This window comes from Lepidochelys kempii, chromosome 20, assembly GCF_965140265.1.
Source record: "Lepidochelys kempii isolate rLepKem1 chromosome 20, rLepKem1.hap2, whole genome shotgun sequence".
Lineage (NCBI taxonomy): Eukaryota > Metazoa > Chordata > Testudines > Cheloniidae > Lepidochelys > Lepidochelys kempii.
Genome location: NC_133275.1, coordinates 8,260,267 through 8,285,277, shown reverse-complemented (window position 1 = coordinate 8,285,277; position 25,011 = coordinate 8,260,267). Strand labels below are relative to the sequence as shown.

The 25,011-nt window shown below is 51.6% G+C and overlaps 2 protein-coding genes across 12 annotated transcripts in view; both read right to left on the bottom strand.

The window, feature by feature from the left end:
• Window positions 1-2,270, bottom strand: part of LOC140901044 (uncharacterized) — an 88,244-nt gene extending 85,974 nt beyond the window's left edge. The window contains exon 1 of the mRNA XM_073319212.1: window positions 2,190-2,270. Within this exon, the coding sequence (XP_073175313.1) occupies window positions 2,190-2,270 (81 nt within the window). The remainder of the gene's footprint in view (window positions 1-2,189) is intronic.
• Window positions 1,091-25,011, bottom strand: part of WIZ (WIZ zinc finger) — a 158,330-nt gene continuing 134,409 nt past the window's right edge. For 9 of the 11 annotated variants that reach the window (XM_073319238.1, XM_073319237.1, XM_073319240.1 and 6 more), the window contains 8 exons: window positions 16,163-16,327; window positions 13,507-14,013; window positions 9,776-10,255; window positions 7,378-7,914; window positions 6,323-6,853; window positions 4,626-5,069; window positions 3,514-3,706; window positions 1,091-2,905 (listed from right to left, as the gene is read on the bottom strand). In XM_073319238.1, the coding sequence (XP_073175339.1) occupies window positions 2,749-2,905; window positions 3,514-3,706; window positions 4,626-5,069; window positions 6,323-6,853; window positions 7,378-7,914; window positions 9,776-10,255; window positions 13,507-14,013; window positions 16,163-16,327 (3,014 nt within the window). In that variant the 3' untranslated portion in view covers window positions 1,091-2,748. Of the gene's footprint in view, window positions 2,906-3,513; window positions 3,707-4,625; window positions 5,070-6,322; window positions 6,854-7,377; window positions 7,915-9,775; window positions 10,256-13,506; window positions 14,014-16,162; window positions 16,328-20,511; window positions 20,673-25,011 lie in introns of those variants that run through there. The other 2 variants (XM_073319247.1, XM_073319242.1) reach the window with 2 other exon arrangements.

Genomic DNA, 25,011 nt, shown 5'->3' with positions numbered 1-25,011 from the left:
GTAACGGTAACCAAAGGGTTTATTCAAATCCAACTCCTGCTGGGCCCAAAGTCAGCCCTCTCCAAAGAAAGCAGCTGGACAGGCCTGTGGAACACAGGGAGCAGGGAGGGAGGTAAGCTGCAAAGCTTTCTGGAGTTAAGTGCTCAAGGGCTCTGGCACAGCTCAAGAGTTCACTTTGACCAGCTGTTCCCAGGTAACACTCCACCTTGGCCCTGCCTCTGCGAGGATTTTACACCTTTTTTCCAAGCATACACATGGCCTGAAGGTGGGAAATGCCTCAGTTCACTTCCACTCAGGGCTTCCACAGGGGATCAGAGAAATCAGACCTGACTTTTTCTCTACCCAACTCATTCACACGGAGGGGGAGGCAGCAGCAGCAGAGAAAACAGACATGGTTTCCTATAGCAGGTGAGATGAATCGACAATCCCAACTCTCAGCAGAATACAAGCTCCAGCTCAACTACAAAATACAGGAGACACTGGCTGAAATTCTCTGGTCTGTTCTGCATGGCTGGAGGGAGGCCTTGACCTTGATGAGATGCACAGAGGCTGAAGCCAGCATTCCTAGGGAGTCCTATCAGTTTCTGAGCTCCTTGCAACGTGAATATGCCTTAGCTTTGTGTTGCATGAACTCGTGGAGAGTCTCCATGGATGGACCCTCATTGCTGGCTGCCTTCCGACACCTGCAGTAGGCAGAGGCAATGCTACCCCTTCCCTTCTGGGCAGCTCAGTTACCGTGTGAGTGGAAAGATTCAGTTTTAATCTGGTGTTTAATGATTGATTTTTATGAGATTAGCTCTGTCTAGAAGACATGCTTTTATCTAGCCCCTGTGAAAAATTCTACAGCCTCTGGCCACAGCTGGTCAGATCAGTCATAGCCATTACTTCTAGCATCAGAGTCTGTGAATTGAAATTGGTGCCCATCGCTGTAGTGAAGAAATGTGAATTACAATTACATGGTTTTGCTGACTCTGGTTTGAATGTTGCCTTCTGCAGCTATTCCATTCTGAACCAGTAATGGGGGGTAAGGGGGAGGGCGATTTCCTGCTAGTGCAAAAATCTAAGATACTTGGAAAAACATCAGCAGAAATTCCTAAAAACGAATCTTCCCAAGTTGATTTATTGTGGTCAGTAAATTAAGAGGTAACAATTCATAGAAAACGCCCAACTGGGTTTATCTATCAAAGCATCACAGAAGGAATTTTGCCTCTTAAATTGTGATGGTCCTCTGTGCAAACAACATCCGATTCCCACTCCTTTCTGTCTGGATAATATAAATGCACACACTGTAGGATGCTTGGCTTGGTTTCCAGAAGAGAAGTTTAATCTAATTTACATATTCCTAGGTACATTAATAACCAGAATATGCCCAATGAAAAAAGTTAAAAGGTAAATTCCTTCCAAGCTCTGCTCAGCTTGGGATTCCAAATAAAAATGAATGCTCGTTATTTCTACACAAAACTAGAGTTAAAAAAGTTGAGGTTCTATGCAGCTAGACATAAAAAGCAACAGCGAGCAGGGCTGTGTGGAGAGAGTCCAGGTTCTCCTGGAGAGCGCTGGCGACCGCCCCTGCTGCTGTTTTGGAGTCTGAATTGGCAGGAAAAGTGTTAGTAGCACTCAGCACTTCCCCAAAGAACCCTGGAAGCCCATGCCCGCCATTGCGCCTCCTGGGATAGGCTTGGCTGGTATTTACACACCTGAACTCAGGCAGGAGTTTACACACCCACCCTTCAGACAGGTGGGGTAGGAGGTCGCACTGCGGAGACCTTAAGACATTCTACAATTGAAGGCTAAGAAAGGAAAGGAAGGCAGCGTGCAGCCTAAAGCTACCCCTTCCGCTCGTGGTGGGTCACCGCCACGGGAAGCTAACAGCAACAGGAACCCGCGGGGCACTGCACAATCTCAAGTGAAATGGTTAGGATGACAACTGGACAGCGAGAAGTTGGAGGGAGGGAAAGAATGAATGTAGACATTACGAGATGGGTGGAGGATCAGTAAATCCATGACTTGCCATTTAATGTGTGGGATAAAGTTGACCAATGATGTATTGTCTGGTGGAGAGGGATGGATAACATGCAGCGCAACCCAATAAGAATGGATTCTGACATCTACGTGAACTAAATTCATCATCGTCTAAGGAATCGAATATAATTAACTCTAGGGCCATATACATAATTAACAACATTCACCATCACAGACAGAGTTGCTTTCTCCTCTCTCCCTCTCTTGTTACAGATGGCCTGATGGACCGTCACGTTTGCAATTCTCATCGAAACCTGAATTGCAACAGAGCAAACACGCACTCCCCTCCCTGGGACCAGAATCTCTGGACTAATCTGCATTCATTAGAGGGATCCCCACAATCATCCCCCTTCTGCAGGGAGCTCCCCTTCCTGGATGGGAAAACGAGTCTCATTTCACACTCTCCCTTCGTGACAGGAGCGTGTCCAAAGTGTGTCAAGATTCTGTGCAGCAGCCTCCTCGCCGGCTTCATGGGGTCCCGTCTCCAGTCCGTATGGGTTGTCTCCCCCAGGAGAATGTCTTACGTCACGTAGTGCTCAACGCTGGCACTCCCATGCTATGCGAGTCAGCACAGGAGAAGCTGGGCTCCGGGAGGCTGCAGAGCCTAGCTGTAAGAATTTAGCTACCTCCCCTTGGTAACCGTCTGCAGCAGAGTCCTTCAGCATGCTCCTTTGGAAATGTGCTCGTACAAGAGAGGGGCAGAGGGATGCCGGCCAGCGGGCTCCGTTACTGAGCCTCAGCTACGGCCTGCACCTCGGGGGCCTCTGGCTCGCTGCGCAGGGGGTCGGCTTTGGAGAAATTCATTTCCAGGATGTGTCGCTGGAGATGTCGCACCCACTCCTCCTGGATGGAGAGAGGACCCTGGAACTCCACCTCACAGAACCTGCACGCAAGGGAGGGCAAGGGGGAACAATGTCAGACCCTGGATGAGACGCTCATTGAATATTCTATTATGGCTCCAGTTGGGACCAGTCCTGTTGTTCTGGGCACTGCAGCCCAACCCTAAGGAGCAAACTCTAAGGAAAGGGGATGCAGATGTGCGCAGTGCGTCAGAGGAGGTTGTTTAATTAACTGTCAGGACTTTGCATTGACTGTCAGGCATCCAGAGAAACCAGTCTTGGGGGAAGCAGCTACCACTGACCTCAGCACCAGACAAAGACAAACATGGCCCTTTCTGGAAACCAAACGTTACCTTAAACTCCACACATGGCAAATGCTAGGAAGGACCTTAAAGGAAGAGGGGTCCCATAGCCAGGACTGGCTGTAGTTACACAGCATGAAGGGGCTCGAAGACTAAAGGCACTAACGGCAGGCTGAGGGACAGCTGCTGGCATTAGGAATCACTGTGAAATGCTACACGTAGGTGGGGTCTCTCTACACGTACTGCACAGTCACTGCCAGGAGTCCATGCCCCCAAGGAGAGAGTGCTGTGGACTGGGTGCCACCCAGTACTCCGCATGGGGAAGCATGGATCCCTCTCTGCAGACATACCTGCACTTCAGGGTGTAGATGTTACCCACAAATTTCACCAAGGATGTCTGCGGAGGCCTGGGGACCAGCGAGGGCACCGGTCTCATCCTGGGTGGGGGCTGGCGAGCTTCCTCCATTTTCTGCTGGAAGTCGCTGGCCTCCTCCTCTCGGGAGAGGGGGGCCTCTGGGGGTTTGGCTTGTCTTCGTTCAAACTCTAGGGCAGAAGAAGCATCTTCAGAACACAGCACCATTGGCAGACACATGCCGCCCAGGCTACAAGCTTGATGCTGAGCTGCAAGGGCCTACGATGGCCCCCCCTGCTTCCCATCTGAGGGGACTGGCCGTATGATCCCACCATGGGCGGTACGTAATGGCTGGGGGAGAGGAAAGGCAGTGGCAGATTATTGCACTGGCCCATGGGGCCTGTGCCCAGGGGCCTCTGGCAATTTGGAGCCCCTGGAAAAATCTTCCCCCACCACGGCCTCAGGGCTGGAGGAGTTCTCACTCCCAGCGGTGGGGGCTCAGGGCCACGGGGGGCAAAAAGGAGCGAGTGGGGGCGTGGCCTCAGGGGGAAGAGGTGGAGTGGGGGTGGAATGGGGATGGGACTACAGGGTGGAACAGCATGGCGCCATAGGCGGGCCCATGGGCAGAACGGGGGAGGGGCTCCAAGCTTGGAATTCTGGCCAGGGCTGAGAACTTCTTCGTGGTCCTGGCCGGGGCCAAGCTCTCAGCCCCCCCCGCCTCAGGCCATGCAGGGAGAGGCCAAGCTCCCAGCCCCCTCCCGCCTGGGGTCCACAGGGGGGCTGAGAGAAGCAAGTGGGGGCATGGCCTCAGCCAGAAGAGGCGGGGCAGGGGGCTAGCTTCACCTGCTGCCCATGGATCCCACCAGCCCTCACCAACAGGAACTGTGTCATCACGCAGTGGATTGGCTGGGGAGGGAGGACCAGGAAACACAGGAAGCCGACTGCCTGTCTGTGGGCTCATCCTTCCCTCCCTGGGGGTGGTGCTCTGGACAAGGGTCTCCCAAGCTTTGCCAGCCCACAACACCCCCAGAGAGTCCCCAGGGTAAAGGTGTTTGCATGCTCCTGCTTGGCAGTGAGTTCAGGGGCAATAAGAGGTGGCTCCCAACTCACTGTTGATGTTCTGGCGATGCTCCTCCACCTTCACCAGTGACAGCGGAGAGGTGACCATGGGTCGCTCGCCACCCCCACCACTGCCCCTATCCAGGAGTTTGCTGGGCTCACTGTGCCCCATTTCGCCCACCAGGCTCTTGCTCATCAGGGGTATGGTGCCTGGCTGCAGGCCCAGGGGCAGCCTCTTTCCTGTGCTGTCCTGCTCCCGTGAGTGGGATGAGTTGCGGAACTTCTTGGTAAAGGGCCGGCCCCCCTGGATGTAGCTGCGATAGGCTCCGGCCTTCTGGGGCCTGTGCTTGATCCACTCACTCAGCGTCTCGATGGGTGAGCCGTTCACACACCACTCAGTCACACCAAACTGCCGCAGATGAGCCCGGGCATGGCTGGCCAGTGCCTTGCGGTTCTCGAAGTAGAGGCCGCAGAGCTCGCAGCAGGCTTCACTGGCTGGAGACAGAGAAAGCAGGGAGTAAAAGCTTGCAGAGAGCCTGGGAAGCAGATGGCAGCCAGCAGGGCACCACCCAGCAGCTGGAAGGCAGAGAAACACTGGGGTGCTACGATGCAGCAGGAAGGAGTTGCTTGCTCTCTGGCTCTCCCCCCAATCCTTCTCCTCCTCCGTGGTGTCTGTTTGGGGCGGGGCGATAGCATTTCCACAGGCTGTGGAATCTGCTTTGGAGCTTACCCTTTACCATCTGTAACCTACAAATTGGCTGGATCTGTCACGTGACCCAACTCCCCACAATCCTTTGCATCTGCAGAGGGCTGTGGGATGGAGTGGGCTGCATGATGATCGTTGGCCATTCTGTGGGTCACAGACCACTAGCCCAGGCTGCCCAGCAGTGAATTGCGCTACTTTGGCTACACGGTGTCCAGAGACCACCGTCAAAGCCCACTGAGAGCTGCAGGGGGTTTTCAGGCCCGTCTGGGTAGGGAGGCAGCTAAACTAATCCTGCGGCCTGTGCCCTGAGGTGGTCTCACTGCTTGATCAGCCAGCTCCCTCTGGGTGTTGGTCTGCTCTGCAGCTGGGAGGCTACTTCCCAGGGCAGGTAGACAGACAGGGGCTAGCTTTGCTCAGGCTAGTTCTTATAGCAGTGTAGCTGGGAAATAGCACAGGTGGGCATCTCTGACTAGCTATTCGGACACATACCAGGTGGTCTGGGCAGGTCTGTATCCAAGTGACTAGTGTGAGCCATTGCCCATGCTTCCCCAGCTACACTGCTATGGTTAGCCGCTCGCTCCAGCAGAGCTAGTGCAATGCCCTGTGCTGGGCAGGGCTGCAGTATAGATGTACCCAGGGTAAGGGCTCAGAATATCCTCCGGTACCAGACAAGCTGCTCTTGTGACGTGACAGGTTTGTGGCACCAGATCAGAGGCCCAGAGCAGCGGACTCCTCAGTCCTTTTATGCTCCCTTTGGTTTCTGGGCACGGGGTAGCAATGGAGGAGACAACAAAGCAGGAAGTCTCTCTGCTGGGAAGTGGGAAGGAAAGCATTAACATCCCAGCAGGGTGCTACCTGTCCCCCTCTCCATGGGATACAGCTCAGCAGGGCTCTCCACCCGCCCATCCCTCCCTATAGGATGGAGCCCTGGCATGGCACTCCACTGGGCCCTCTGTGAAGGGACACAGCCCCTGCAGGGCCTGTCTCCCCCGCCACGATGGAGCCCTGGCACAGCTCTCTGCCTGCCCCTGCCCCCACTTACATGTGTGCGAGGGCTTGTCATGAGCCGCCTTGGCTTTGAAGGGCAGCTCAGTCTGGATGTAGGTCTTCTGCTTCACTTCACCATGGCCCCCAAGCCGCTCCTCCTGCAGTGGCCGCTTGGCGGAGAGTGGAGTCAGGAAGCCCCCGTGGGGTTTGCTGGTGAGTGGTGAGAGCGAGATCTCCCGGCTCATGCTGGAACCACTGGGGCTGGGCTTCCCCGTCCTTCCACCCAGCGGGGAGAGGGACATGGCCTGCAGCATTTTCCCAGGGGACTTGAGGGCTGCACCTTCCTCTGACATCGGCTTGGGGGGCTCAATGCTGGAAGCATGGGGCTCCTTCTTGATCATACAGGGCTTGGACTTCTTTTTGAGGATCTCCCGCAACGTGTCGATGGGTGAGCCATTGACAGACCACTCGGTCACCCCCATCTGGCGCAGGTGGGACCGGGCATGGCTGGACAGTCCCTTCCGGTTCTCAAAGAACTCGCCACAGAACTCGCACCGGATGTCCCTCACAGGGTCAGCACGGGAGGCTGCAGGGGGCAGAGACAGAGAAGGGAGTGCCTAGGGTCCCCAGGCAGCATCCAGCCAGACCCCTTCACACCACTGGAAGGCTCACCAGGCAGTGCAGACTGGCATCCCCCCGGCAACCTGCACACCACAGAAGATCTAACAGCAAAGGCTGGCGAGCCACACCTCTGCTATTGCAGCCCTCTATCCCCGTAGCAAGGAGGCACTGGGACAACATGTAGATTAAACAGCTGCTAATATTCTGCCACACCTATAATGGGGCACCTGAGGATCTCAAACCACGCTACCAACACTGTCACCCCCCATGAGAGATAAGTGTGATCCCCAGTTAACAGATCGGGAAACAACGTGCCCAAAGTGGCCAGTGGCAGAGCTGGGAACAGAACCCAGAAGTCCTGACTCCCAGTCCCCTGCTGTGCCCAAACACTGATTTGTTTACCCCCAAGCTCTTGCCTACTATGGCAGGTGATCACTGAAGTCAAAGTCACCCCATCATGCTAGCAGGAGTGCTGCTGCTCACACTTACAGAGGTTCAGGGGGGACATCTCCTCCCGTGGAGACCAGGTCCTGTCAGATGGATGGGGCTCACCATGGAGGCTCCCAGATATCATCTCTCGCTTGATCTCCATTCTCATTTGGTCTTGTTTCAGTTTCTTCTGAAAAGAGGGAGGGGCCATCCCTGGAAACATCTTCCTGGCTGTTGGGGGAGGGGAGGAGGTAGGCGAGTGTCCCATGGGATTTCCTGGCTGCTGGACCTTTTTGGGCATGGAGGGCACGTGAATCTCTCCTGGGCTGCGAGGCTCCAGCGATCCCATGCTGCCGATGACGGTCTTGGTCATGGCTTTCTGCCCTGGGGCTGGTGGGTTTGTGGTGCCACCCCGGGGCTGAGCTCTGCGCTTGAGGATCTCCCGCAATGTGTCGATTGGGGAGCCGTTGACATACCACTCGGTCACCCCCATCTGGCGCAGGTGGGACCTGGCGTGGCTGGACAGCCCTTTCCGGTTCTCGAAGTACTCTCCACAGAACTCGCACCTGATGTCCCTCACAGGCTCCGATCCAGAGGCTGAAACAAGGAGGGGAGACGTGCATTTACTGTAGTACCTGGCAGGCGCAGCCCTATGCCATCGGGGCACTGGGACACTAGCAAGATCATCCCCCCCAACAGGACAGGACAAAGCAAACACGCCACACGCCAGAAGTCAAGACAATGGCAAAGCTGATCCCGGAACAAACTCAATGAAAGGAATCAAACCATCAAACAATCCCTGGGAAATGCAACAGGCAAGGGCAGTGCAGGGAGGACAGAGCACAGGGCAGGCTTTGATGGCGGGGCAGAGAGCAGGCACTCTCGGTGAGCCTAGACACAGCAACCGCTATGGCTAGAGGCCTTGCTAGGAGCTGTGGTCCAGGAGGCCTGGGAGAATACAGTCACTTCAGTGTCTTCCTTTGTGTGAATGTCCTGCTTGCCCAAGGCTTTAGAAGTGGGTGTCTATGTGTGCTGAATGCTGAGGGAAGGAAGGGGACCTGCAGGCATGCTAGAGCCCGGATGAAGACATACATTCCACGTTTGTTTGAATCTCCTTCCCACAGACACTGGAATGATCTGTCCAGTAAGCCTGGCAACCCAGGTTTGTATCACGCACTGGCTTGTTGTCCACCAAGCAGCTAAACCAAATGTGTCCTTGTCACTTTTGGCTAATCAAAGTGCTGAGCACTCTTCCTTCAAATGCAATGTATCCTTAACCCCATCCCCTCTTGGCTTCTGCAGATCTCCTGCCTGCAGCGTGATCCGGGAAACCCTGATTTCTCAGTGTGTGCTTGGAAGGACCAAGAGGAGTAACACGACGCAGTATATATTTTTTGCCACCATAAGCAAGCTGCAGTCTGAGCCATGCAATCTCCAGGAGGTAAATGCTTAGCGATGAGCGGGTGCAACTTACACATCGTCTTACAGGCCGCTTGAAAGGGGGAAAGCTTAGCAGCCAGTCAGCATTAAATCACCAGTTTATGGAGAAGAGAGTTCACAAACTTGCCACAGTCCCTGATCACCCCTCCCCATCTGAAGGGGAAAGCAGAACCTGCCCCCTTCTCTGCACCAAGGTAAGGGGAGAAGAGAAACAGGTACCCTTCCCCCCGGCCCAGAACGGGGACCAGACTCAGGCCAAAGGCCTGATGAATGCTGGCCTGAAATGAAAGGACAAGAGAGGTTGATTCCCCCTCTGCCAAGGACAGACAGGGCAATTTCAACCCAAGATGAAAACACCCAGCAGTGGGCTTTCTAGCAGGGTCCAGGCACTGAGTCACCATGACATACTGTACAGGTTAGGCCACCAAGTACCCTAGAAAATGCAGCAGTCTCTGTGTATCAAGCAGCACTGAGAGAGCTCAGCCCGCACAAGGCGACAGGCGTTCTGCAACATGAGAGCACCAAACAGCCTGGCCTCCCCTCCCTGATCCGGGTGGTCAAGCAGTCAGAACCTGTTTGACTCAAGGATTCCTGAATGGATGGTGCCCAAGTGGGTGCCTGGTGTTACCTGGGAAGGGAAGGGGCTGGGCTCTTTAGCTACTCAGGACTGAGGTAGGAACGTGGTGTGTGTGCCTGGCTGAGGATGGACACAGAAGCTGTCTCAAAAAGTGGTGTGAGAGCACTTTATGGGGAAAAGGAAAATTAAAGGGCGTGCGACCAAGAGCCCAGTTTATTCTCTGTTATTGCCCTAACACAGAACCCAGGAGTCCTGACTCCCAGTCCCCTGGGCCACACTCCATCCCAGCACTGGGAACAAAACCCAGGAGTCTCGATGCCCAGTTCCCTGCGTTAGCCAAACAATGGTGAAGGCTCAATAGAGAGTGGCATCAGGCCTTGCTTAATGTAAACAAGGGGGAGAGGAGGAGGGAAGAGGAGGCAGTGATGAGAGAGAACCTACAGAGGTTGAGTGGAGACATCCCAGCATCTGAAGCCCAGTACGCGCTGGAGGAAAGGCCCTGTTTTCTTTGCAGATTGGCCTCAGCTGACAACCTGTGGGTTTGTGGCTTCAGTTTCTTGGAAGGTGGAAGGGAGTGAGGTGAGAGGATGGCTGGCTGTTTGCCCAAAGGCCTTGGTGGAGGTGGTTGTTTCATGTCTGTTGCAGGTACTGCTGCTGTGCTCTTTGGGCTGGGTCTGTCCGAGCTCCCAGCCTCCACTAATGATTTTCTCTCACTAGGGAGGAGAGAGGAAAGACGGCTTTTGAAGTCTTCATTTTGGATGAGGTCATTTAAAACATCAATTGGAGAGCCTTTAGCATCTGGATCATTCACTCCCAGGTGTCTCAGGTGGGCTCTAGCATGACTCGATAACCCCTTTCTGGTTTCAAACCAGGCACCACATAACTGGCAGTCAATTTCTTTGCCCGAGTCACTATCTACAGCTGCGGAAAAAAAACACATTGATCATAATACATACGGTCACTGAGGAGAATGTCTTTCAAGCACCAGTTACAACCCAAAAGGGACTTGGTTCAAGTGGCCTGGGTTGTCTCTCCAATGAGAAGTTATATGCTGCGTCGTCTAGAGATTTTAAACAGGCAGACCTAAAGGAAAGGTAAATCATCATACTGGCCCACGCAGCATTGCTGCTGCTCCCTGACGGTTATGCTGAAATTCCATCAGAAACCTTGACTTTCAGGGCTTCTCCATCACTTCTGTGTCTCCATTTACAACATGTGCCAAACAGCTTTAGAAGGTGGTAGCCAAAGGCTGTGCACAGTAATCAGAGATCAACATTTTATTTTCTGTTTGCTGGCCCAGGTGCAGCCTCTGGAGAATGTTACTGTTCCTGAAAACCTGTGTGTTGCTCCTCCAGCTAAGCAGTCCTTCCCATATTACTTCAATAGCCAATATCCCATGAATTGCTAAATTTAGAGATTAGCGCTTTACACCATTTGAAAGCTGGAACTCCAAAGTGTCAGATGGCATAAGGCTCTAGTTTCAGCTCTAGCGGACCTCAGCGGTATCAGCTCCTACAATCAGGTCAGATTTAAAGTTGGAAAAAACAAGAAGATAATGGAGTGATTTTAAATTCCAATATTTTGCGACAGGATGGGACTAAAAACAAAGCTTTAGTGTAAGTGCTAAATGTCTGGTGTTCCCTAGCCCCAGTTCTTTGCAATACCAAACCTTAAAACTATACTGGGCACACAGGCTCCTCACACTACCTGTGCTCCTTTGACACTGGTACAGAACTGAATACAACCAGCTCCAGAGCATTTTCTTTCCCCATCCCTGCTGAGTAGCAAGGAACATCTCAGACCACATTTTAAACAGGATCTGATTTTTAAAAGGGATTTCATTTTAAGAAGTTGGTGACTTCCACAAGGCCATGCATGGCAAGGCTATCCCACAGGTGGTACCAAGAGATTAACGAGGGCTGGGATTTTCTGAGGGAAAGAGCCCTCACTTGAACAGCTAAGAGTGAAGACTGGAACACTGTTACTGAGCACGTGCAGAATTGGTGCGTTGATCATTACAAGCTCACAAAGTTCATGCAAATTTCTGCAGCAAAACTGCCATATGCGCTTACAGTGGCAGTCTCTTCCATGCAAGTCTATGAATGTCAAGCAAGCACATAAGATGTCAAGGTAATGACAAACCTCTTGATTTGAAATCTGCACTCTGGTATATGGCTGGCTACTCTCCAAATTGCCCAGCCAGACCCCAGCAGCCTAGGTGAAGGTTAACACGTGGGCCCTAATATCAATGGGAGCACTGACCACTGCTGTCTCAGTGACTTGGATAACTGAGAAGTCTAGGCCTGGTCGTCGTAACTGAGATAATGAAGATCGGTACATGAGGATGCTAAGGCATGAGACAGTCAGAGAAATGTGTCAAGCGGACAGTCACTTTCCCAACTGTTTCTTTCAGCAGAATAAGAGCAGCAGAATCACCCACATCTAATCAGACTGGATTCAGGGCTTTAGTGCTCAGGTAAACTAGGCTGTGGAAGAGTTCTCTAAGTGATACATGAAGGTCAGTCACCCATTTGGAATGACACAAACCTTGATGAACAATAGAAAGGGGGACTGGGACATGGAACTGTTCGTCTGCAGGGGCCTGGATAGGATGGCTGGTCTGTGAAAGTCCAGATCCAAACAGATGATAGACAAGACACATCAGCACAAGTAGGACTGATTGCCGCCTTGCTGCAGAGGGTGGGGACTGGATGTGCCACAGAGGCCAAATTCCCTTTAGTGCTAGAGGAGGTTGCTCCAGGTCATACCCGGGACCCTGGGGAAAGGGGAGTATGCAACAGCTTGTGCTGCTGCAGCCTACTTCCACAGAGAGAGGAATTCAGTCTAGTCCTGTCAGATCAAAACTAATGTTATGTGAAAAGTAACAGAAGTTAGGCTCCAAACCATACTCTGCTGAGCTTAGCTATGGCAGCATTTACAGTGTGTAAATCCATGGGCTGCCTGACACACGAGATCTAGCAAGGAGTGGAGTGCATGTGCGTGGGCTAGAGGAGAGTGGGTAATTCGTTGTGTGTATTTAGGACTATTTCCAGTTGCCAATTCCACAAGCAGTCAGCACCCGATGCCTCACTTCTTGCTCAGGGTTAACAGACACTGAACTGCTGCAGCCCAGTTTGGACAAGAGCTGCTGAGAATATCCACCTGTGCTTTCTATGCAGAACTGAAGAGTCTTCTCAGAACTCAACCACGCCGCGTTGAACAGTCGCTGCACTGACTCAGTCTGGCTTACGGGGTGTCTCAGCTCAGATTTTGTAGAAAAGGAAAGCTAGTTGGTTGGCAAACTAGTTCAGACTAGGATTCCTCCCGGCTGGCTGTTGTATCCCCACAGGGCACTGCAGGGAACAGTTATACAGAGTCTAGGAACAAAGCTGGAAGGCAGCAAGTGGCATCTTACAGGAGGGTGCCCTCTGGGAGCTCCCCTAGGACTCCCCTCCAGGAGTAAGTGGGGTCAGGCACACGGCTGATAGACTTGCTTAGCCCTCAGAACAGAGCTGGGGGGATGCCTGCTGCACGCATGGAGAGAAACAGCAAGATGGACGACCAATTTGGCTGCCCTGGTACAAACACACAGCAAAAGCAGCAAGAACAGGGGTCTTTGAGGAGGTGGCCTGCTCCACTTCTCTGGCTTGAGAGAAATGTGGTAGGAGCTGGGGGGGCAGTGGAAAGCTGCAGGTGTAGCAGGGGCACTTACTTTACCCAGAACTGTTTGGGCGGGGGAGGAGAGAAGGAACGAGGAAACCCTCACCAGCTAAATCAGAAACAGATGACAATCACCTCCCACAATGAGCTATTAGCACTCATCCTCCAGAGACAGGAAAGGAGCCGCACGCTTGTCAGCAAGACACACGGAATGCAGTCCAGGACCAAGTTGGGACTCACTGCCCTGTGGATGTTTGCAAGGCATATCCAGATTAGATGGCAGCAGCCCCTATGGGACCTTGCTGGAAAGCTGCTGACAGCTACACTGAGTCCCACCCACGGCTGAAAGACAGGAGAGCCCTGCACCCATTCTCCCCACAGGGCAGCGAAGGGATGCCTTGTAGCAAGTTACCCAACAAGCCAGCAGCATTGAGTTTTGGTCAGCAAGTTCCCACACACTCAGCTCTCCTGCCACATATATAGTGGGAAACATCAAAGGTAAAGAGACTCACTTAGATTTAAGGGCCCTTCCTCCTCTGGCTGCGGCCACGGTGCTTTTGGAGAGCTCTGCAGGGGGCTCAGGGGCAGCTTGGGGGTCTTGTCCTCGGGGTGTTTCGGAGGGGGGGATCCCGAGAGCGTGGATGGCACTTTCTTGAGGAGGGGGGATCCTGGCTGCGAAAGGCTCTTTGAGGAGAAGCCTGGTGGGGACTTGATCGCTTTGTTCACCGGGGGATCTGGCAAGCGATCGCCTGTCTTGCTGAGCGACAGCAGTGTTGGCCGTGGGGAGCTGCCTGTCCCTTCTTTGGGGGAGCTGGATTTTTTGCTGAGTGTTGGGGACAATGGGCTGCTGTCAGGTTTGCCCTTCTGCTTCATCAGTTCATAGAGCAAGTCGATGGGAGCTCCACTGCTCTCGGACTCTGCCACGCCAAGCTGCCGCAGGTGAGAGCGAGCGTGGCTGGACAGGCCTTTGCGGGTCTCAAAGCAGGCGCCACAGACCTCGCATGTTGTGAGGTTTTGAGCTGAAAAAGAAGAGCAGCTGTTAGCGAGTCACAGAGCTCCACAAGATGCAGCGCACAATCCCTGCACGTTTCATGCCGGGTGCCCTGGGCCTCAGTGCCTGGAAGCAGCCCCCGCATCCTAAAGTGCTACTCTAAACTACTTTAACTCCCAAGACTACTTAAGCAAAGGTAGCTATCTTTCTTCTTGCCTTGTCGCCACCTATCAGACCCCTGCACTGTGAGCACTCAGGGGCAAGGACTGCCTTCGGTCCACTTGTCTCTAGAGCACCTAGCACATTAAGGCGCTGACCAAGGCCTCTGGGTATCAGTGCAACCACCAGCAATAAACTGGAAGAAGCTGGGGATGAGGGGGGATGAGGGGGAAGCAGACAACACGTCAGGCATGAGTCTGCAGTGTGATACGGCAGAAAAAGGACAACAGATCTGGGCCATCCCCCTACAGATGTTAACTTTGCTGCTCCCCTTGCAGTCCCTTTCCCCTCACAGTTTATTATTCTTTATTGTATTGCTTCTTAGGTTATAGTGTAATTCTCAGGCCAGGGACCATGGGTGACGTTTTCAGAAGCACCCATGTTCCTTTTCAAAATGGTACCCGAGGGGTTTCTGCTGCCTGGCCCACTCTGGGACCTACAATAAGGGATATTGGTGCAAACTGAGCTGGCACATTGTATACATTTCTAGGCATCTCATTATCAGCAAACCCACAAACTGGAAGAAACCAAGGGGCTGGAGGGACTCAGTTATGAGGTCAGACTAAGACTGTTTAAGTGAGCCCTAACAAGGACAGAGAAGGGACATACCTGCCTAAAGACATCTGAAAGGTGCAAACACCCAGGACAGAGAGGAATCATTTACAAAGTTATAAGGGAATGTAACTAAACCAATCTCTTTCATTAAGGGCAGAATTCAAGACAGACACCAGGAAAAGCTTCCTGATCATGCAACTTTCTACTTATGCTGAATCACCTGCTATGGGAGGTACTGGACAAACCCACATTTGGAGTACTGAAGGTATCATGGGAACTGTCTTGGTTGGCAGTAGAGTGGAGCAGATAGCCTAAGAGGCCATGCAATGCTCCATCACAATGTGTGTTGTTTGGCAAATTGCCCATGACAGCTCTGATCACAATAAGGTGCTGTATTCTGGGACCTCTAGCCTCCAGGGCCACACTAGAGTACTAAGAACAAAGATGGCAGCAGTCCCCTCCAATTTATTCATATTAGAGCCAGCCCTTCAGTTCATGGCAAATTGCCAACATGACTCCTCACCACAGCAATGTGTGAGCACTGCCCTGCTCCAACAGGACCATCTTTCATTCTATCATCCCATGCACTGAATAGGTGCAGAGGCCCAGCCTGCCGGTCAGCTCCATTCCTTTCTCAGAGAGGGCACATTTGATGTTGTTTTGAATGAAGAGGGATTGCAACAGAAGAGCCTAATGGTGCTAATCCAGTGATTTTAAGAGAGACTACTTGAAAACTCCACCTGTTGCCCAAGGCAGACTAAAACCCCAGAGTCTCTTTCTGCCAAGTTATGATGAGGATGGAAGAAGTCTGAACTGCAAGTACATCAATGACCTTCCCACATCAATAACAATTCCCCATAATTCCGGGCAACAGGGAAACAGCCAAGGGCAAGGAGTTTTCATTTATTTTTAACATGACTTGCTGTCTATTAAATCACAAACAGGAATGTGGGGTCTGGGTAATCAGGAACAGGAGCCAATAAAGGCCTTGTCCTGTTCTTATATCCTTGGAGCAGAGACCATCCTCTTAAAGTTTTGGAAAGTGACTGGCACACAGTAGGTGCGATCACCAATAAATCATCATCATTGAGCTCTTTCTTTACGGACATCTTCCCATTTTGTCACGCCCACTAGTTTGCTATTGTAGGGCCTCTCTTGTGTGCTGGTTCATGACTGCAAGATGCCTTGTAAGTGATGGACTTGGGCAATAATTTGTTCATGTAAGGAAAAAAAAGCTTAATTTTTTTTCAATGAAAATTACATGCAATAAAGAACAACAAAACAAGGCTCCCAGGGTTCCTCTGAAATAGCTGAGAAAAGTGCCTCTCCCTCAGTACGAGAGGCCAGCTGCTACGGAGATGAATTACAGAATGAAGTTGAGCCATAATCTGAAAAGCACTCACTTTTGGAATCCTGGGAGTCTGGCTTGTTTCCAGGAGGCTCAGGAGACAGTTTGGTCCCTATTCTGTTTGGAGTTTGATCCAATTGCCCGGCGGAAGTGCTCTTCTTTGGGATAGGTGGTGACCCCACTTCCATGGCAACCATTTCTTCCTCCTCGGAGGCCATAACTGCCAGGGAGAGAAGGAAACATTCAGTCTGAGCTGTAAACAGTAAAGCATTAATGAAACTCACTCAAGGGGAACAGTGAATAAAGGTTAAACCATTCCACATTTGATTAAAATAACCTACAAGTTACTCATTAGCTCAACGTTATCAGCCAGGCACCAAGAATGGAAGTGAAAAAATATCCCAGTTAATACTATATATTAATGGAAAAATAAGTTTTTGATAGGTAGGTTTACAGTAAACAGATGCTTTTGGAGCTGGATCATTAAGAGAATAGGGACTATAGCTCACGGATGCAAATGCAGGGGTCAAGTCATCACTGCATTGGAATATACAGAAATCCACAGTGTAAGCTTAGAATCATAGAATATTAGGGTTGGAAGAGACCTCAGGAAGCCATCTAGTCCAATCCCCTGCTCAAATCAGGGCCAACACCAGCTAAATCATCCCAGCCAAGGCTTTGTCAAGCCGGGCCTTAAAAACCTCTAAGAAAGGAGATTCCACCACCTCCCTAGGTATCCCATTCCAGTGCTTCATCACCCTCCTAGTGAAACAGTGTTTCCTAATATCCAACCTAAACCTCCCCCACGGCAACTTGAGACAATTGCTTCTTGTTCTGTCATCTGCCACCACTGAGAACAGCGTAGCTCCATCCTCTTTGGAACCCCACTTCAGGTAGCTGAAGGCTGCTATCAAATCCCACATCACCCTTCTCTTCTCCAGACTAAATAACCCCAGTTCTCTCAGCCTCTCCTCATAAGTCATATGTCCCAGCCCCCTAATCATTTTTGTTGCCCTCCGCTGGACTCTCTCCAATTTGTCCACATCCCTTCTGTACTGGGGGGACCAAAACTGGACAAAAAAACATTCCAGGTGTGGCCTCACCAGTGCCAAATAGATGGGAATAATCACTTCCCCCGATCTGCTGGCAATGCTCCTACTAATACAGCCCAATATGCCACTGGCCTTCTTGGCAATGAGGGCACACTGCTGACTCATATCCAGCTTCTCGTCCACTGTAATCCCCATGCTTCCATGCTATCAGCAGTGACTCAGGGAACAAAGAGTGGTATGAAATGATGGTATTCGCCACAGAGTGCGAAACACATTCCATATCTTCTTGTCTCTAGACTGATAGGACCGATAAGCCTCAGCCATGAATCACAACACCACTGAGCCTGGCATCGTACAAGTACAAAACAAAAAGAGGGTCCCTGACCACTTCTTTGTAGCTAGTGAGTTGTTAGTTTACATAGCATCACTGATATCCACAGCGTTTTACAGTCAAGCCAACAGGTCCCGGCCTTGAGGAAATTACAATGCTGCCAACAATTCCTACTGTGTGTAGCACTTACTATCAGGACATCAGTAAGACTGTTCATAGCACAAGGACTATGCTGAGTAGTGTTTACATTACAAGGTTAGATGGCTGAAGGCACAAGAAGTGACAACCACAGGGAAGAGAGAACACAACTGGATTGGTACATTGCTTTGGGGAGAACATTAATTACGGACAGTTGGACTGTTTATGTTGTGTTTGTAGTATTTGCTTTATTTTCATTGAGAGCCAGCAGGATAGGGGAAGCACCCAGTGGCACAGCTGAGCTTACTGAGAGCAAACTGGATAAAAAAAGTTTTGAAGGGGTATTTGAACGGAAGGGTGCCTGGAACAGTAGGACAGGGACACTGTACCAGGCACAGAGATCAGTTGAATCCCAAAGAGGAACAGACAGAAAATATTAAAGATGACATGAACAGAGAGGACAACGGGAAATCTCCAAAATAAAATGTGGGAAGTTTATAAAAATCACTTATTTTACCTACTTCTAGAAGCCATAAAACAAAACAAAAACTTAATGTTTGTTTAGAGAAAAACTGCACTGTAACACAAAAAGGAATTCATAGCAATGTGCCCAACTACAGGGGAGTAAGCCACTGCTCTTTAAAGGGCCTTAAATATTAAATGTGGTGTTTGGAGTGTTGTAGCCCAGGATATCAGAGAGACATGGTGGGTGAGGTAATGTTTTTATTGGAGCAATTTCTGTTGGTGAAAGAGACAAGCTTTTGAGCTGAAGAAACGCCCTGTGTATGCTCAAAAGCTGGTCTCGTTCATCAACAAAAGTTGGTCCAATAAAAGTTATTCCCTTTAGTTAAAACAATCAAACAGGAAGCTGTCATTTTGACAGTTTGGAAATGCAAGGTAGGGCTTTAGCTGCTTTATTATATAACAGGAAAAGGCTGATTCTTTCAGTTATGCTAAGGTAAACTGCTGCATAGATTTGGTTTTTATGGTTAGTTTTACAGATTAAAGTGACTCAAGCCTTTTCTTTTGGTTAAATTTAACTACAGAGCTGTACTCTGAAAATTTCTGAGGGTGACATCAATTTCCTCTGTTCTGTTTCATATCCTCAAACTGAGACTAGTCACTTTCTGCAGAAACACCTCAGCCTCATTCAGTAGCCAGAAACACAAAACAGGACAAGAGTTTTAAAAAATGATTAAAAAAACAGTGTCTTTTAACAGGCTCTTGGTAAATATTGATGTTGCTTCCTGAGATTAGTGCTTGGGCATCATGATGATGCATAAAATCCTACAACATGAAGGGATGCGTCTGCTTATATGGCGAGGGCATCCAAAATTTATATCAGCAATGACTGACATCCCCCCCCATTCCTGTCAAGAGTTTGGAAGAGTTAAAAACCCTCTTGCTTCAAGATAACAGGCAACTGCTACCTTTGGGGTTTAGGAAGTAGCTTCCCCCATAGGCAGGTTATTCCACAGCTCTCCATTACAGGGTTTCTTGCATCTTCCTGTTAACAGCTGGCACTGGCTGCTGTCAGGAACAAGAGACAGGGCTAGAGGGCCCCTTATCTGGACTAGCAAATCCTCTGCTCCTAGATTCATGGTGTTAGAACTACTCCTCACTGGGAGGGCACAATCAAGGAAAAAGAGACCATGAGAAAGGGCTCAGACCTGGGAACAGCTACCCCCGACCCCAGAGGGGAGCCAAGTTTGTGGTCAGGGTAGGGGGCAGTAAGCCCAACCTGTCAATGTGGAGGAGCACAGAGCTGAATTGAGGGTGGGAGAAGGCAATAAGCCCAAACTGTCACTATATTTGGGGGAAGAGGCACACTGGGCACAGCTCCCCAGGGACCAGGGTGAGCCAGGTGTACTGGTAGAGAAGTAGTCAGCCCAGCCTATTAGTGCAGAGGAGCACAGCAGAAAGCACAGCCCCATGACACCAGGAAACCAGTGAGCCTGGCCTGTCAGTGTGTGAGAAGCAAAGAAATAGGCAGAGCCCTGCCATAGTGGGGGCGATCTGGAAGGAGGAGTGAGGACAGTGCTCCAGGCATCCTGTCAGTATGTGTTTTGTACGTGGGAGGAGCTGAGCACGGCCTCCTAGGAGTGAGAGAGGAGGCAGAGAGGGGGGCAATGAGCCTGGCCTATCAATGCAAAAGTGGGGCAGGGGAACGGAACTAGGTGCAGCCCCTAGGGAGTGAGCCCAGCATGTCAGTATCGGGGGAAGCTGGACACAGCCCCCAGGGTGGAGACAGGGAGTGCACTGAGCCTGGTCTAATAGCGTGTGTACTAGGCACAGCTGGGGGGAGTGAACCCAGCCTGTCAGTGCGGGGGGACCCAGAAGCAAGCCCAGGCTGTCAGTCTAGGGCAGGGGGAACAAGCTAGGCACAGCCCGCCAGGACACCGGGGATCACACTGAGCCCGGGCTGTCAGTGCAGAAGGTGATCTGGGCAGAGCCCCCGGGGTGGGGGCAGGGCAGCGAGCCGAGCCCGGGCTGCCCGTGCGGGGGGAGGGGAGGCGCTGGGCAGAGCCCGGGGGTTGGGGGGGGGCAGGGAGCGCGCTAAACCCGGGCTGTCAGTGCAGGGAGGGGGGTGCTACATGGAGCCACGGGGGCGGGGAGCGCGCTAAACCCGGGCTGCCTGGGCAGAGCCCCCGGGGGGGGGGGCGGGGACAGACTACAGCGAACTGCGTCTTCTCCCCCAGACCACTCGTTCACCGACGGGAAGGGCCAAGGAGCGGGCTCAGACACCTGGTGAGACCCGGACCCTCCACCGCCGGGGAGGGGGGAGTCCGGCCTGCTCCCTCCAGCTCCCTCTCCCGTCTGGCTGCGGGCTGGGTGGGGCCGCTCCCGCCGCCCAGGCCCGCGGGTGGAGCGGGGGGTCCTCACCGGTCTCGGGCGCCGCCTCCAGCTCAGGCTCCCCGTCCCCGCCCTGCTCCTGGGGCCGCGGCGGCGCCGCCGCTTTTGTCACTTTCAGCGGCGAGGCGGTGGAGGCCGCCATCTTGGGTCCGGCACATGCAGGGCAGCCACAAGGCGGGGCAGCCGAGCGCCGAGCCACGGGCCGCGCCAGGTCAGGCGGGGCAGCCGAGCGCCGAGCCAGCCGCCTCCGAACCAGGCCCCACAAAGCCAGACAGGAACAGTCACCTGCCGAGCAATCGATACCCAGCCCTCGAGGCGGGAGCGCAGACACTTGCCACGCACGTAGGCAGGCCGGAGCAGAGGAGAGCCGAGCTCGCGTAGGGCCCACAGGCCCAGGCGAAGAGCCAGGCTGTGGAGGGCCCCAGGGGGTTGGCAGGGGCCTTGAGGCCGAGTCTGGCTGGTGCTGCCTAGGGCAGTGGCAGGTGGAGTTGCCCCCCCCCATGACCCCCTTGCCTTCTGCCAGCAGGACGGCACTCCAGCCTTGGCAAAAAGAAAAGGAGGACTTGGGGCACCTTAGAGACTAACCCATTTACTTGAGCATGAGCTTTCGTGAGCTACAGCTCACTTCATCGATACATCCAATGAATTGAGCTGTAGCTCACAAAAGCTTATGCTCAAATAAAGGGGTTAGTCTCTAAGGTGCCCCCAGTCCTCCTTTTCTTTTTGCGAATACAGACTAACACGGCTGCTACTCTGAAATTCCAGCCTTCGGCCAACCGGTGCTTGGGCATCTCTCCCGTGAGGGGCGGCCCCGCTGAGCCCAGAAAAGGGGCCCCTCTTCCCCCACTCTTGCCTCATGCTATAGGTTCCCGCATCTTCACCTCCCCGGTTACTGAAATCCTAGTTCTCCCTCCTGCCCCTGGTCCCTCACACCACTCGACTTTTCCCCACATGGCCCGGTATGCTGCTAGAGCTGGCTGCACCTGTCCCTTTCCGCTGAAGCAGGCTCTCAATGGAGGCAGACTGTCCTGCTTGGCTCGTCGCAAAGCCTGGCAGCAGGAGGTTGATAGATGGCTAATGTCTCTCCCCCTTTTCCTGCCTGCAGTGCCAAGAAAGGCTCAAGGAGGGAAAAGGGCAGGACAGGCCCCCTCACAGCAGCCCCAGGGGACAGGCGGTCAGAACTGATTTTAAATCCCATGCCAGTCTGCTAACATAGTACAGCAGGGACAGCCAACACATCCCTACTTACTGCAGCTCCTAGAATGCACTTCAGCATTAATTGCTCCATGACATGTCAAGAAGTGGCTCATTTTGGACCTGCATAAATACAAGGAAAAGAAAGTGCCCCACCCCTCAACTTCCCCTTTTTAAGAGCCAGAGAATGGCCTGAACGTAAGGGATGCTTTGCTGGATTCGGAACCACAAGGCAGCTAACGAGCCTTAATTCCAAATCACTCATTAACTTGTGCAATGTAAAGAGGAAATGATTTGCCTTCACCAGGAGAAGAAATACAGGTGACTTTGACATCATTCTTAAAGAGGAAGTTACTCACCTTGTGCAGTAACAATGGTTCTTCAAGGTGTGTCCCGCTTGCATCCCTGTGCTGCTGCTCAGAGAACTTCGGTAGCAGTATCCCTTCGGCCCGCACATGTGCTGTCCGCCCCTTGTGTTCTGCCACAAGGCTAACCAGCGCTGCGCAGGCAAACCCCCCTCAGTTTCTTCTCTACCATAGAGTCCTTGACAAGAATGCCAAAGCAAAGGGGAGGAGGGTGGGTCATGGAGCACCCATACAGACACACATCTTGAAGAATCGTCGTTACTGCACAAGGTGAGTAACCTCCTCTACTTCTTCAAGTAGTGTCCCTATGGGTGCTCCACTGTAGTTGACTCCCGAGCAGTATCCCTAATGGGAGGCTGAAGCTTCGGAGTCGAGTCAGTTATGGATGACAATACTGCAGAATCGAAGATAGTGTCGGAAGCAGTCCCCGGTAATTGCATAGTATTCTGTGAAGATATGTGCAGATGCCCAGGTTGCTGCTCTGCAGATTTCAGAGATAACTACATTCTTGAGGAAGGTGACAGAAGAGGAAACTGACTTCATGGATCATGTGCATATTCTGGATGGAGGTACAATGATGTGACCTGATCGCTTTGTCTGATACTCTCCAAATGGGTCTCAAACTGTGTCTGGGACGATAGTACTGGGCCTTTAGACCTTTCTGCAGTGGAGAAGAAAAGTTTAGGAGATTTCCTAAAGGCCTTCATCCTGTCCAGGTAAAAGGCCAGGGCTCTTCTACGTCTAGTGTGTGCAGAATAGTCTCCCTGTTATCACAGTGAGGCTTAGGGTAAAAGGTCTGGAAGTAAATCAGCTGGTTTATGTGAAAAGACAAGGTCACCTTGCAGATTAACTTTGGGTGCGGTTTGAGAGTAACCTTATCCCCAAAAAATAATGTATGAGTGGGAAGTGACATAAATGCTATCTCCCTTATTCTCCTTGCTGAGGTGAGTACCACCAAGAATACTGTTGTCACAGACAGGTTTTTGACCGAACAAGGCGCCATGGGTTCAAAGGATGGCCTACTCAGGCTCTTTAGTATTAAGTTCAGATTTTATGTTAGGGTGGGCTGTCTGGGTTGAGGAAAAAGGTTTACTGTACCCTTGAGGAATCATATGTAGTTGGGTGTGAGAGCACTGAGTATCCCTCTATTTGTTGATGGAAGGGTGCTAAGGTCACTAGGTGAACTTCAAGTGAGCTAAGAGAGAGTCCTGATTTCTTGAAAAAAGAAAAGGAGTACTTGTGAGCTGTAGCTCACGAAAGCTTATGCTCAAATAAATTTGTTAGTCTCTAAGGTGCCACAAGTCCTCCTTTTCTTTTTGCGAATACAGACTAACACAGCTGCTACTCTGAAACCTGATTTCTTGAGAGTCAGTATATAATCTAGGACCATTGGGAAAGTAGCAGATGTCGGGGAAATTTCTCTTGAATTACACCAAGTCTGACACCTGGTCCACTTTTTCAGGAAAGTACAACAGGTAGCCAATTTCCTACTATATAGGAACACTTCCTGTACCTCCTCAGAGCAGAATCTTTCTATGTGCTGGAACCACGAAGGACCCAACCTTGAGTCAGAGTATCCGCAGGTTGGTGTGGAGAGTGCGTCCTTCGTTCTGCAAGAGGAGACATGGAGTGGGTTGAAGGGAGACAGGTGGACACATTGCCAGTTGTGACAGCTAAGGGTACCATGTTTGTCTCAGGCAGTAGGGAGCAATCAATAAGACATTTGCTCTCTTTTTTATTTTTAAAAACAGATCTTTTGATAAGAGAGGGAACTGGAGAAAGGTGTATACAAGGTCCTTGTCCCATAAAAGGAGAGCATCCCCTAAGGAGTGCTGTCCGAGGCCTGTTCTGGAGCAGTAGCATGGACATTTTTTGGTCAGGTAAGTGGCTAAAAGGTCTATAGTTGCTTTCCACCACTGTCAGAAGTAGTACTGTTGAGTTCATTTCACATTTGTGGTCGTGTGGGAACTTGCAGCTGTGACTGTCCGCTATCGTGTTTAGTACTCCTGGAAGGTATGCTGCTGCTATTGTGACACTGTGGGAAATGAACCAGTTCCATAGCTTTAGTGCTTCTGTGCAAAGGGAGGGTGATCTGGCACCTCCTTGACAATTTATGTAGTACATGTATGCTATATTGTCTGTCAAGACTCTTGGGTGTGTATCTCTGATTATCGGAAAGAAGTGGGTGCAGGCATTCCTGACGGCTCTTGAGTTCAAGGAGGTTGATGTGAAGAGACATGTCTGTGGATGACCACTTGCCCTGTGTCGTAAGATTGTTGAGATGTGTGCCCTACTCTATGAGGGATCCGTTGGTGGTGAGAAGTAGTGATGGGGAAGGCTGTGAGAAGGGGATCCCTGTGCAGACATTTGCTGGGTCTTTCCACTAGTCCAGGGAGTGTTTAACTTTGGTGGGCAGTGATAGAGGTTTGTCCAGTCTGTCACTGTTCGGCCTGTAGACCAAGCTGAACCACGTTTGGAGGCACCTCATGTGAAGTCTGGCATGAGATATCACAGACATGCCTGCAGCAGTATGCCCAAGGAGTTGGAGGTAGTGTCTAGCTGATATTTGAGAGTTGGTTTGCACTGCCCCGATGAGCGTGGACAAGCTTTGGAACCTGTGCTGTGGTAGGAGTGTCATTGCCTGTAATGAGTCTAGATTGGCTCCTATGAACTCTAGGAGCTCTACAGGGGTGCACGTCGATTTTTGGATGTTCATCTGTAGGCCCAGATCCATGACCAAGTCTACAGCTGTTTGGTTGGCCCGAAAGGCCTCAAAGGAGCAGGCTCTGAGGAGGCAATTATCCAGGTAGAGGCAGATCATAATTCCCTGGGAGTGTAGGTGAGCTGTCACCATGGAGAGGACTTTGGTGAATACTCTCAGAGCTGATGAGAGGCCAAAGGGGAGTAATTCTGTACTGGTAATGGTCCTGACCCAGGATAAATCTGAGGAATCATCTGTGGGAAGGTAAGA